The sequence below is a fragment of the Asterias rubens genome, chromosome 20 (assembly GCF_902459465.1).
Source record: "Asterias rubens chromosome 20, eAstRub1.3, whole genome shotgun sequence".
In the NCBI taxonomy this organism is placed as follows: domain Eukaryota; kingdom Metazoa; phylum Echinodermata; class Asteroidea; order Forcipulatida; family Asteriidae; genus Asterias; species Asterias rubens.
In genome coordinates this window covers 4,234,093-4,248,565 of record NC_047081.1, presented here as the reverse complement: position 1 = coordinate 4,248,565, position 14,473 = coordinate 4,234,093, and the positions used below count along the sequence as shown (strand labels likewise).

General features: G+C 39.6%; 1 protein-coding gene across 3 annotated transcripts in view; it reads left to right on the top strand.

The window, feature by feature from the left end:
• LOC117303676 (kielin/chordin-like protein) overlaps nt 1-14,473 on the top strand; it is a 64,666-nt gene that overhangs the window by 6,392 nt on the left and 43,801 nt on the right. For all 3 annotated transcript variants that reach the window (XR_004520527.1, XM_033787933.1, XM_033787935.1), the window contains 5 exons: nt 269-290; nt 1,051-1,236; nt 2,698-2,898; nt 3,279-3,479; nt 4,244-4,465. Coding sequence is in view for 2 of the 3 variants with exons in the window: in XM_033787933.1 (XP_033643824.1) it covers nt 269-290; nt 1,051-1,236; nt 2,698-2,898; nt 3,279-3,479; nt 4,244-4,465 (832 nt within the window). In the remaining variant the exon portion in view is untranslated. The remainder of the gene's footprint in view (nt 1-268; nt 291-1,050; nt 1,237-2,697; nt 2,899-3,278; nt 3,480-4,243; nt 4,466-14,473) is intronic.

The window sequence follows — 14,473 nt, the reverse complement described above, 5'->3', positions numbered from 1 at the left end:
TGTGCATATATGTTGAAATACACCAAGTGAGAAGACTGGTCTTTGACAATTACCAATAGTGTCCAGTGTCTTTAAAACTGGCCTTGATTCAAACAGCACAGACAAAAACACTAAAACATGCTTCCTGACTTACAGGGAAAACAGTTTTAAATTGGATTTTGTACATGGCACTCTATGAGGTTTGTGGAGACTATAATAGAATGAACCTCATTAAGTAGGTAAATCTTAAACTGTCTGTAATTGTAATAAGGTTTAATTTCTCTCACAGATTCCTGAACCAGTTGAGAATGGTAAGTCTGCTTTCAACTGTTCTTGATGTACTTTTTCCTTACACAAAACACAATGTCCACAGAGCAAGAGTTACATTTATCTTACACAGTTTGAAGATTTTGATAGTAGAAAGCTTCCCTTGAAGTTTTACTCACTGAGGTGCGTAGCATTTTGGGATGTACCCGACCCCTGAAAAACAATGTCTAGATAATTATACTTAGGCCGTGTCCGAAACGACGACTTCGGCTACAGCTACGGCTAGATCGCGCGCTTCTGCTATTCTTCAACACTGGTAGACGCGCTGATCTAGCCGTAGCTGTAGCCGAAGTCGTCGTTTCGGACACGGCCTTAGTAAGGATATTTACAATGGGTCTGGCAGGCACACCCCACCACTGAAAATGTACGGCAATGGCCATTCATGATACATGTACGGGACTCTACTGAACATTTTCAAATCTTCTATTTCGGCTTGGATACTCGGTAGGGTCCATAAGACAGGACGTAAAGCCAAGGGACTACTCGTCCATAAGCGGTGCAGGGGTGCGGTTTCATCAGGTTTACTATCTCTAGCTGATTTTTGGGGGATCCATCTCATGGCCCCAATGATTCCACCCACCAGAGTGTGCCTGGTAGACGCCCTTCCTTACATGGGCAAGAACCATTGACCATTGCTGTTTACATGCCTTGAGAAAAAGAAAAGACTGTCTGTTGTGTTATTCTTTCAAATCAAATTTAACCAAATGAAAGATTTAGACAACTTCTGTTTTTCCTTTGTACAAGGCGGGCCCACCGTACCATGCAAGGCTGAGAGAGAATCTGCAGGACCCAATGATTTGCTTCCAGAGTGCGATGAGTTTGGTCACTATCTCCCAAAGCAATGCAATGGGGACAGTACTATGTGCTGGTGTGTCTCACAATGTGGGGATGTTCTTATGGAAACTAAAGGCGGACCTGATCTAGTTTGTGGTATGTACGAAAGTTTTTTTTGGTGTTATGGAACCGTGTGCCTGTATACATTAAAACTAACCTATGAACATTTCATTTCAAAAGGTGGTCTTATTTTCTAAGATTTTTCTGAGAATCCGGAGCATAGGCAATATCTTACAATCATAAACACCTGGGACAGTTTGTCCATTCTTATTGGTCGAGAGGAGATCGCATGGCGTTTTTAAATGTGCGATGTCAACACAGTGAGAAGTGTTTAAACCTGTCTTTATGGTGTGCAATCTTACACAGGCGCTTAGTTACATGCAATTTGATCAACAGCTGCTGGTATTCAGTGAATAAGCGTATGGACAACAATTAATACTCAATGCAATTTTGGCATCTGAGAAAGTGACGACGGGAATTAAAAAAAGTTTAAAAGAAATTTTTAAAAGATCGCCAACATTATTACGCTTTTTAACGGCCAATTAAGACCTTGTTGCCTAGTCTTTTATTCCCTAGTCTTTTATTCCCTAGTCTTTTATTCCCTAGTCTTTTATTCCCTAGTCTTTTATTCCCTAGTCTTTTATTCCCTAGTCTTTTATTCCCTAGTCTTTTATTCCCTAGTCTTTTATTCCCTAGTCTTTTATTCCCTAGTCTTTTATTCCCTAGTCTTTTATTCCCTAGTCTTTTATTCCCTAGTCTTTTATTCCCTTTATAAAAACCACAGTGGATGACATTGAATGGTCAGACAAGTAGGAGACAAGTAATAATGAAAGAAAAAACACCTTTGTCACATAAAATTGTGTGCTTTCAAATGCTTGATTTTGGGACCTCAAAATCTAATTCTGAGGTCTCAAAATTAATATTGAAAAATTTTAATGGAAAATTACTTCTTTCTCGAAAACTACGTTACTTCAGAGGGAGCCGTTTTTCACAATGTTTTATATTATAACACCTCGTACAAATATTTTGCCTTTTCATTGGTTTAGAGCGCGTCACATGATATGTATTAGTTTTACTAGACGGCGGCCGTGTAATAGTGCATCATTTGCAGTGTGATAGTCCGACGACTATCATACGGCGTGCAGTACCCAGACGTCTTTTTACCCACCTCGAACCCAATCAGTTGTGCGTCTGTGTACCTGGAACGCGCGTACAAATGTTATGTGTACGAAGATGATAAATAGTCTGTTGGGGTGTTATAGAACAAATATTGACTGCTTTAACTCGGGCTATGGTTAAAACTACGACTCCCTTGTTGATCCCGAGACCGTTCCATTTTCCCTCGGCTGCAGCTCTGGAAAATAGAACGCTCCGGGATCACCTCGGGAGTCGTAGTTGTAACCATAGCACTCGGAGCAGTCAATTATACTATCAACAGCTCTCCACTGCCAAGTAAGGTTTTATGCTGACAACTATTTTGAGTAATTACCAATAGTGTTTACTGCCTTTAAAGCTATTTTGCCCCAAGTGATTTTGTATAATTATTTGTCACCACAGAGCAAGTAGATCCACCTTGCCATTCAGCTTTAGGTGAAAGCAAAGCAAGAGGTGTTCTGTTTGGTAAGTTCAAACCCAAGTGCCATGAGAATGGATTCTATGACCACACCCAATGTCTTGGAAGTGTCTGCTGGTGCACAGATCGATGTGGGAATCGATTAGAGGACTCCAAACACTATCTCTGGAACAGAGGATTTTGCGGTAAGTTAAGCCTCCACTAAGCTATTCTTTATCTCCGATTGATCTTTGGTTCCCTAGAAGCCTATTGTTTTTGGACTCCCTATATGGCAACAAAAATTGTTGTCCACAAAAAAAAAATATGAAGAAAAAATTGACATACTATTTCCAAAGTTTGTGAGTGGATTGGTCTTGGGATCCCCAAAAAGCCTTAAAAAACAAATTCTTAGGCCAAAGGTCAAGAAACGGAATAGCGTGCGAGGCATTTGTGTTGAACAAACACAAATTTGTTTCATGTTTTATTTGAGTGACGTAAAACACTTTCTGTTGAACAAACACACATTTTGTTCCTTGTTTTATTTGAGTGGCGTAAAACATTCTCTCTTCTGTTATTTTTTTTCCAGCTTGCCCAAATAATGACCAAGCCTGGAAGTGTACGAGCAACCCATGCGATGACTTGGAGGCGCCTGCTTGCCCAGACCACCCAGATGCTGTCTGCAGACCATTTATATGTGGAGGATGTTCGTACAAGTTTTATGTGAATCAACAGGAGGTGGACTGTGGAGCCCCGGAACCGGAAGTGGAACCAGAACCGGAACCAATAGGTAGGAACACTGGATAGTTTTTTTTAATAGACTACCCCAAATTCTATGGTGTCGGTAGGTACACTGGATAGTTTTTATAGTAGACTAGCCCCAATTCTATGGTGCTGGATTCAAATATGTAGGAACACTGAATAGTTTTTATAGTAGACTAGCCCCAATTCTATGGTGCTGGAACCAGAATGCAGGTACACTGGATAGTTTTTATATTAAACTAGCCCCAATTCTATGGTGTCAGAACCAATATGTAGGTACACTGGATAGTTTTTTATATTAAACTAGCCCCAATTCTATGCTGTCGGAACCAATATGCAGGTAAACTGGGTGGTTTTTATAATAGACTAGCCCCAATTCTATGGTGTCAGAACCAGTATGCAGGTACACTGGATAGTTTTTATATGAAACTAGCCCCAATTCTATGCTGTCGGAACCAGTATATGCAGGTAAACTGGGTAGTTTTTTAATAGACTAGCCCCAATTCTATGGTGTCGGAACCAGTATGCAGGTACACTGGGTAGTTTTTAAAACAGACCAGCCCCCAATTCTATTTTTTTTTCTTACCGTGGGATTTTGCGAAACGCAGAATTGTGTAGCCATATGCCACGAAATTGGGCCCCGATGCTTAATTGCGACCACAAGTGAATATCCAAAAAGCTAAACTCACTGAAATAATATTAATGAGACATTTGTCTTATAATTTTGGAGGGTTGCTGAGTGTGCATTGCTTCACACATTTCACGTGTCAAAATTTGTTTTTCTTGTGATAGCTGTAAACCGTGAAGAGGGCTTGCCTTGTGTTGACAACTTAGGAACCACACGCATGGATAGGGCTACTTGGAAGGTGGATAAATGTGAGTTTTGCTGGTGTCTCAAGGGTGAGGTATTGTGCGTATCACCAAATTGTACTGCTCCTCTAGAAGGTCGAGATTGCACCATCAAGCCAGGAACTCAAGACGATTGCTGCCCATCGTATGACTGTCATGATGAAGGTGAGTAGCTCTAGACCTTTTTAATCAACACCAAACCTACTGTAAGGCCATTCCAATTTTGTTAGTTGGTTTACGGATTTTTTGTAAACCGTTTTATCAATTATGAACAGGTATTATCATTATTTTTGTATTTTATAATATCCTGACCGATGTTTGACTTCATCGCCGGGTAAAAAAAAAAAAAAATTGTGTTTTTCACGAATTTTCATAAAAATCGGTCGCCGCAATCCGTAAACCAACTTATAAAATTGGAACGGCCTAACGTAGAGACTTAACAGGCCTGTGAGATCTCAGCTTTACAGCGGAAATTCGCTTTTTTTTAAGTTATGAGGGCGATTTATTATTTCCCTTTTTTTCTTCTTCTTTTTTTCTTCATAATTTTGTTTATCGAGTTATTTTGTTATTCCCTTGTATAAGCTTGGCAATAATAATGCACTACTTCAATAATTTGAGATAAGCCTAGTTCCTTGATTAATGGGGTGTCAAAATTTGACCAGCGTAAATCTTTACGTGCGCTCACTTGACGATACACGATCATTCTTACATCATGCAGTTTTCAGCTCTTTTTTTAAGGGTCCACAAACGGGCCTTATTTTATGATGATGGTACATGAAGTACTCTGGTTAACTCATATAAGCATGAACAAGCGGAGTGGAGTGTAAACTTTGATAGCAACGATTGAAGAAATCACTTGAAACATTTGAATGGGTCTGGTCTTGGTTTATACAAGTTGACTATGGTATTGGCAATACAATTGTTTCATGCGCCTTCGCTACGCTCATACGCATGAAAAAGGGTTTCATTCTTTAGGACTCCATAATAAGGACACAAGAGATGAAATTTCGTTTCAGAGTATTATTATTATTATATCATGGGAAGGGGCCGGCATTGGACCGATGAGTTTTGATACATATTACTGAATAAATGTATTTGTTAATGTTAGTAAATAATGTTAGTTTTTTAAATTGACACTCTCCTGATGGTTCATTGAACCATGGCCCGCTAGGCTATTACAGCATTAAATAGTCAACAACGGGTATCTCCCGAAATCCCTGTCACAATATTACAGCATTAAATAGTCAACAACGGGTATCTCCCGAAATCTCTCTCACAATATTACAGCATTAAATAGTCAACAACGGGTATCTCCCGAAATCTCTCTCACAATATTACAGCATTAAATAGTCAACAACGGGTATCTCCCGAAATCTCTCTCACAATATTACAGCATTAAATAGTCAACAACGGGTATCTCCCGAAATCTCTCTCACAATATTACAGCATTAAATAGTCAACAACGGGTATCTCCCGAAATCTCTCTCACAATATTACAGCATTAACTAGTCAACAACGGGTATCTCCCGAAATCTCTCTCACAATATTACAGCATTAAATAGTCAACAACGGGTATCTCCCGAAATCTCTCTCACAATATTACAGCATTAAATAGTCAACAACGGGTATCTCCCGAAATCTCTCTCACAATATTACAGCATTAAATAGTCAACAACGGGTATCTCCCGAAATCTCTCTCACAATATTACAGCATTAAATAGTCAACAACGGGTATCTCCCGAAATCTCTCTCACAATATTACAGCATTAAATAGTCAACAACGGGTATCTCCCGAAATCTCTCTCACAATATTACAGCATTAAATAGTCAACAATGGGTATCTCCCGAAATCTCTCTCACAATATTACAGCATTAAATAGTCAACAACGGGTATCACCCGAAATCTCTCTCACAATATTACAGCATTAAATAGTCAACAACGGGTATCTCCCGAAATCCCTCTCACAATCATACAGCATTAAATAGTCAACAACGGGTATCTCCCGAAATCTCTCTCACAATATTACAGCATTAAATAGTCAACAACGGGTATCTCCCGAAATCTCTCTCACAATATTACAGCATTAAATAGTCAACAACGGGTATCTCCCGAAATCTCTCTCACAATATTACAGCATTAAATAGTCAACAACGGGTATCTCCCGAAATCTCTCTCACAATATTACAGCATTAAATAGTCAACAACGGGTATCTCCCGAAATCTCTCTCACAATATTACAGCATTAAATAGTCAACAACGGGTATCTCCCGAAATCTCTCTCACAATATTACAGCATTAAATAGTCAACAACGGGTATCTCCCGAAATCTCTCTCACAATATTACAGCATTAAATAGTCAACAACGGGTATCTCCCGAAATCTCTCTCACAATATTACAGCATTAAACAGTCAACAACGGGTATCTCCCGAAATCTCTCTCACAATATTACAGCATTAAATAGTCAACAACGGGTATCTCCCGAAATCCCTCTCACAATATTACGGCATTAAATAGTCAACAACGGGTATCTCCCGAAATCTCTCTCACAATATTACAGCATTAAATAGTCAACAACGGGTATCTCCCGAAATCTCTCCCACAATATTACAGCATTAAATAGTCAACAACGGGTATCTCCCGAAATCTCTCTCACAATATTACAGCATTAAATAGTCAACAACGGGTATCTCCCGAAATCTCTCTCACAATATTACAGCATTAAATAGTCAACAACGGGTATCTCCCGAAATCTCTCTCACAATATTACAGCATTAAATAGTCAACAACGGGTATCTCCCGAAATCTCTCTCACAATATTACAGCATTAAATAGTCAACAACGGGTATCTCCCGAAATCTCTCTCACAATATTACAGCATTAAATAGTCAACAACGGGTATCTCCCGAAATCTCTCTCACAATATTACAGCATTAAATAGTCAACAACGGGTATCTCCCGAAATCTCTCTCACAATATTACAGCATTAAATAGTCAACAACGGGTATCTCCCGAAATCCCTCTCACAATATTACAGCATTAAATAGTCAACAACGGGTAATTCCTGAAATCTCTCTCACAATATTACAGCATTAAATAGTCAACAACGGGTATCTCCCGAAATCTCTCTCACAATATTACAGCATTAAATAGTCAACAACGGGTATCTCCCGAAATCTCTCTCACAATATTACAGCATTAAATAGTCAACAACGGGTATCTCCCGAAATCTCTCTCACAATATTACAGCATTAAATAGTCAACAACGGGTATCTCCCGAAATCTCTCTCACAATATTACAGCATTAAATAGTCAACAACGGGTATCTCCCGAAATCTCTCTCACAATATTACAGCATTAAATAGTCAACAACGGGTATCTCCTGGAATCTCTCTCACAATATTACAGCATTAAATAGTCAACAACGGGTATCTCCCGAAATCCCTCTCACAATATTACAGCATTAAATAGTCAACAACGGGTATCTCCCGAAATCTCTCTCACAATATTACAGCATTAAATAGTCAACAACGGGTATCTCCCGAAATCCCTCTCACAATATTACAGCATTAAATAGTCAACAACGGGTATCTCCCGAAATCTCTCTCACAATATTACAGCATTAAATAGTCAACAACCGGTATCTCCCGAAATCTCTCTCACAATATTACAGCATTAAATAGTCAACAACGGGTATCTCCCGAAATCTCTCTCACAATATTACAGCATTAAATAGTCAACAACGGGTATCTCCCGAAATCTCTCTCACAATATTACAGCATTAAATAGTCAACAACGGGTATCTCCCGAAATCTCTCTCACAATATTACAGCATTAAATAGTCAACAACGGGTATCTCCCGAAATCCCTCTCACAATATTACAGCATTAAATAGTCAACAACGGGTATCTCCCGAAATCTCTCTCACAATATTACAGCATTAAATAGTCAACAACGGGTATCTCCCGAAATCTCTCTCACAATATTACAGCATTAAATAGTCAACAACGGGTATCTCCCGAAATCTCTCTCACAATATTACAGCATTAAATAGTCAACAACGGGTATCTCCCGAAATCTCTCTCACAATATTACAGCATTAAACAGTCAACAACGGGTATCTCCCGAAATCTCTCTCACAATATTACAGCATTAAATAGTCAACAACGGGTATCTCCCGAAATCTCTCTCACAATATTACAGCATTAAATAGTCAACAACGGGTATCTCCCGAAATCTCTCTCACAATATTACAGCATTAAATAGTCAACAACGGGTATCTCCCGAAATCTCTCTCACAGTATTACAGCATTAAATAGTCAACATAAGTACACTAGGCTTCACACTTTGTAAGCTCCAACTTATTTCAAATTACTGTAGAGGTACGGAGATAACCCCCTGCTACTTGAGGGAGTCCTTGGCCCTGGTCCCTTCTTTATTTAAAAAAAGGAATTGCCGAGTCCAATCATTCATCAGTCAGCAGACGCTTCTTCAATATTTGATCTTCTGATTTTCTTTATTTGCATCCACAACCCATTGATACAAAAAGACCGCCTGTGTACAAGGACAGGAGAATACAATATATAAATAGAGACTAGTTACATGTACATGTAGTACATTTAATTCATATAAGTACAGGCAGTGTGTACTGTAACTCAGAATACATGATCCTCAATGGCAACGCCATTACTATGCGTATAACCATTGTTCTGTGTATACGTGTACATGTACAAGTAGTTTCATATAACAGCAAATAAAAATGTCTCATGATAGTGATACGACCCTCATTGTTTTTACAGTGAAAATGCACCTTTTAAATCGGTTTAAAACGTAATATAAAACTCACCAGATAATCTGACGGTCTATGATAAAATACTGATAAGGCTGAAGATGAAGAACACGGGGAATAAACAGATTCTTGGCTTGATAATAGCCCGAGTCCAAAACACATCTCACTGCCTTGTTTCCGAAGAGAAAAGAGAACTTGACCGTGGGCCAAACCGTATCACTTCCGGCGTAATTGTTATGCTGACCACAAAACTTAATTTGTTTTACATTCACACCCCCAAGAATCATACATTTGTGGTTAGATTAAGTTCCATTAATATCAGTCTGAATATGGAACAACTTTTCAATACAATATCTTGATAAAAGTAGTTATTTCAAGAAAACGTTGCACTATTTTAGTGTTGCGAAAAGAAACTTCTTTATGACGGTAAATAGGTATCAAGAGGCCCAGCCCGCGAAAATGATGACTTAGCGGGAAACACCGCCCTCTACTGACCTTAAATAAAGTTGCAAATAATAATGGGTCCATTTCCCCACATTACAATCTCATTTGTGTACACATTAATCTTGCCAATGGGAGACTTTCTGGGACGATAGAGGGCAGCAGACTTACCGGGTAAATCCATTGTTCTCAGAATTATGCGCATGTTCAGAACTACGTAAACAATGGAAATTTACCCGGTATGTCTGCTGCCACCTAGCGTTGGAAAGTCTCCTATTATGATACAGTATTCGATGGTCAACAATAAGTACACTTTAAATGCATTTTTACTTCTAACTTATTTCAAAAACATTCTCATTTTGGTACACATTTATTTTTTGTGCTTGGTTTCAAAATAGGCTTATTGAACTTGCACTTTTCCTTATTTACAACAAAGTTGTATAATTTTCAAATAATTATAGGATTATCATTTGTTGTTATAATTCATTCTGTGCTCAACAATCTAGAGACCACCAATCTCTGTTCTACCTCTCTTTTAGCATATCTATTTTTTGCGGTTGTGGTCTTCCACCTGCCATGTTGCATGACTAGTTCTTCGGGAATACCTTTATTTGTAAGATGCGTGGCCCCTCCCGACCTCATACTGTGTAAGCCGTACTGTTTGGGGTCTTTAATTCCAATTTGTTTCATAGCATCCAGAAATAACTCTCTGCACCTTGTGTAGCTAAGTGGTCTATTCAAGAGTGGTGTGTAAGATTGGGAGCTAGAATGGAACGATAATGCAGTAAAAATGAACGCATCCTGACCAATCTGGATGTTACACTTTGACAAATAACTCTTCAAAATGGAGATTGGGGATATTCTGTTTTCCGTGCTTGAAATATAAGCATAACTACCATCTCTGAATATATCAGTCTTTGATTGGGGTATGAAAATACTCATACCTTTGCCATCTTTTAATTCTGTTAAGTGACAGGCTTTAAGTTTGGACATTTCTTCATGTCTGAAAAGTAGCGAAAACTTAAGAGAGATGTAACAGGCTGTACGCAAGTCTATTAAGGTACGGTTTTCTCCGACCAGTTTGTCAACGATGCGATTTACTTGTTCCAAGGTTATGGGCTCTTTCTGGTTGGGTGGTTTGTGCAATTGGCGCCTTGCACTTCCTTTGATTTGTTGAACTATTGGCGAATCAACGGGGTTGGGTTTTGTATTAACCAATGAGTGTAACCATTTTATTGCTGCTGATGAGGAAGTGATAAAGTTATCGGATTTAGCGGTTTCCATGTTATTAACCAGGTAAGCAGCGATTATTTGATCTCTAATTGGAAGAATTATCTCTAAACCGTTATCCTGCAACCAACTAAAGAATTGTCTGCATTTGTACATGTATGTGTTTATCGTGCCTTCCGCTTTGGCTAATATGACTTCGTTGAAGATGCGTTTCTTCTTACTTTCCAGACCTTGGGGGAACTCTGACCAAAACTGTTGCTTGAGTAGAATCTAGTGCATCAAATGGGAATGGCAAAGTAGAGATGAAATATTTTAATTTATCCTACATAAGTAAATGTAATTGTGAATTACTGAGAGGAGAAGGTATTAGTATGGATTGTACAATCAATATAAACAGCACAAACATTGCCAGTGAATCGTGGGTACCCTATAGAAGTGAGTTCTTATTTCTACCTAGCTGTAGTGCAACGTTTCCTTTCGTTGTGATAAAACCTTTTATCCATGACCTGTAATGTGACCAGAGGATTGGCCAAAATATGGAAGAGGGCCATTGGGGAAATACCAACACGCCTTTTCCTCTGCTGAGGTGGATGTGCTCTAGCACCTTTGGAATGAGGACTACTGGTGGCACTATCAGACAATTCTCGTCTTGCCAGTTTTGAGTAAAGGCATCAATGCCTGACGTGCCAGGGTTCCAGAACCTGGAGTAAAAACGAGTTAGTTTTGCATTATAGTAATTGGCAAAACAGTCGATACTGAGTGGGCCCCAAAGTGAATTCAATTCGTTGAAAAATTGTGAGGATAACTCTCAGTCGTCAGTGTCCATTAGACGACTGATGAAATCGGCTTGATCATTCAGAGTTCTTGGGATCCAGTCGACTTCTAATCTGATGTTATTACGTAAACATATGGTGAAAATATCAAGAGATAGCCTATATCTTGCAGATCGCTTTTCATACTTCCTATTTCTACAATTCTTGTGGCAGATTGACTATCTGAGAAAACTTTAAGTTGTGAACCACTTAACATTGGCAAAAAGGAATTAATGGCAAAACGAATAGTATTTAACTCTCTCCATGTGGAGCTTTTCTGGGCTTCTTGTTTGGTCCAGAGCTTATGAGCTACATGGATTTCATTACAAATGATTGACCCTGCACCCTGTGCGCTAGCATCACAACAAACAAGTTTAGTAACATTCCTTGTTGCAAAGACATTACGTAGATTCAAAGAGGCTGCATTATTTTTCCAGAATTGGATTCGGAATTGCAATGTACATTGAACTCGATTACCTCGTCTTCATCGGCCGCTTGAGCAATTTTAATCTGACAATGTCTGGTCATGAGTCTTACAATATTTCCACACACTGGACTTTAATGATATGATTTGTCCAACCAGAGAATGCAATTTTCTGACGGATAATGGAGCTGAATTGAGTAGGCTTAACTCGTTAATTGATCTAAGCAATTTGTCTATGCGTCTCTGAAGTACTTTCAGTGTACCTCCTTTGGAATCCCATTGCATGCCTAGCCATTCAATCTCAGTAGTAGGATCCCACTTACTCTTTTCTATGTTATAGATAAAGCCAGCTCTAAGTAAATCAATCCTTACATGCTTAGATATTTCTGTAGCTGAGGCATAATCTAATTCAGTGTTTACTGTACTTGGAATCACAACAATGCCGTCATCTAGATGTAGTGCAATTAAAATACCCGATGCTCTCCAATGTGTCACTAAAGTTTTCATCCAGGGTGCGGAGGATAAACCGAAAGGGAGAACATTGAATTCAAAATAACGTTTCACTCCTCGCATTTCCCATGAAAAACCGAAGTAAGGCTGAAATTCAGGTGCGATATCTATGTGGTGGTAACCTGATTTTAGGTCAAATGTGAATAGTCTCGCATTTTTTGAGACGAGATTTAAGCCAACTTTCCAATCATCTAGCTTAAATTTTTCCTCTTTTACAAATTTGTTAAGCCTGCTTAGGTCTAAAATTAGACGTTTCTTTCCTGAAGCCTGGTAGGCCACAGATAAGGGGCTCACCACATTGGAAGGCTCGTGTTTTTCTGTTATTCTTTCTCGATTTCAACAGATCTAGGACGGTCTCTGTGACAAACTGGTATTCTTTATTGTGCTGTAAATGGAATTTTGTAGCCTTCTGTGATAACCGATATGACCATTCTGGAAGAACTTATTGTATACCAGAACTGAGCGTGTTGTTTTAATCGCCCTTTAACGGGAATATTGTCAGAGCATAGCTCTTCCATAACACATGATTGATAATTACATTGTACCTCCAATACGTCACTGAATTTTGTCTCGAACTGAGATGGTTTATTGACGGATTGCTTGCTGTGAGGGTCCTGCGCCGTACTCGGGCACTGTGATTGGCTGGTTTAGCACTGTGCTGTTTGCTGCTGGGCTTGGGAGGACCGAGGGGATAGCTCGCTGGGAAAATGGTACTCGCCACGGTATGGCCCTGGTGAAGTTGCTGTATAACGGGGAAGCTCTACCCCTTGATTTGAATCTGGATGCCCCGGGCGTGCTGAAGGGGCACTCTCTTGCCCAGTGGCCTGGCATTCGGCAGGTAAAACATATGTCAGCGCTTGGCATGCCTAAAGGTTTTGGGCAAAGAAGAGGGATGACAAAAAAGAGAAAAGACGAGAAAGAAATCTGCAAGATTTTAGTGAAAGCTAACCGAGTATTTCAAGGTGCGGTATATAACTCAACGATGTAGTGTCGGCCTGAATGGCGTGCTCATGGCCAGTGGGCCGATTATATACGGCCATGCATCAGTGCTTCTAATTTGAATAAGCGCCCATCAAGGGTGGCGTAACACATTACGCCCAACTGCATAAAACCCAATTTTCATGCTCCTTCGCTACGCTCATACGCATGAAAAATGGTTTCATTCTATTGGACTCCATAATAAGGACACAAGAGATGAAATTTCGTTTCAGAGTATTATTATTATTATTATTATTATATCATGGGAAGGGGCCGGCATTGGACCGATTCTGAATTTGAAAAAGAAAACTATGTTGCTGGTTTGGGGGGTAAACTGCCCAAACTGTTTAAATTAAAGAATATATGTACTTTGAAAAAGATAGCGATCACCAAGAGCCTCATTTCCTCTGGAAAAGGTTGTGGGTCGTACTTTCTGACGTTTTCGGGCGTCGATCTCTTTCAAGGCGGACTCTTCTGCTACTTGGATTCTCTTTCTTTCTTCAGAGGTTTGACCTGAATCTCTCTTTTCCATGTGCTGCACAGTATTCCATCCGGCCTTACTGCTATCTGCTATCTTGATCTTTTTCTTTCTGTCTGCAACCAGCTCTTCGGCGGCCTGTATAGCTTCGATGGCGTCTTGAATGTCTCCCTTCTTGATTTGTCGTGGGCTAATTCGAGTTTACCGCAGAAGTGAAATTGGGCTGAATTTCCTTGTCTCGTCAACTCCTTGGCTTCTAAACATTGAGCCGTGGGATGGGCCTCCTGCCCCCTTTCAATGTTGGTTCCAATTGGCGATCTTCTTCTGCGTTACAGTAAACATTGAGCAGTGGGATGGGCCCTGCCTCCTTTCAATGTTGGTTCCAATAGGGGGTCTTCTTCTGCATTACAGTCCACATTGAGCAGTTGGAACGGGGGCGGTGGAGAAATTATTTATTGTCAATGGGAAGTGGACAGGAAATGGTTTTATATAACGTTAGGAATGGTTGGCCA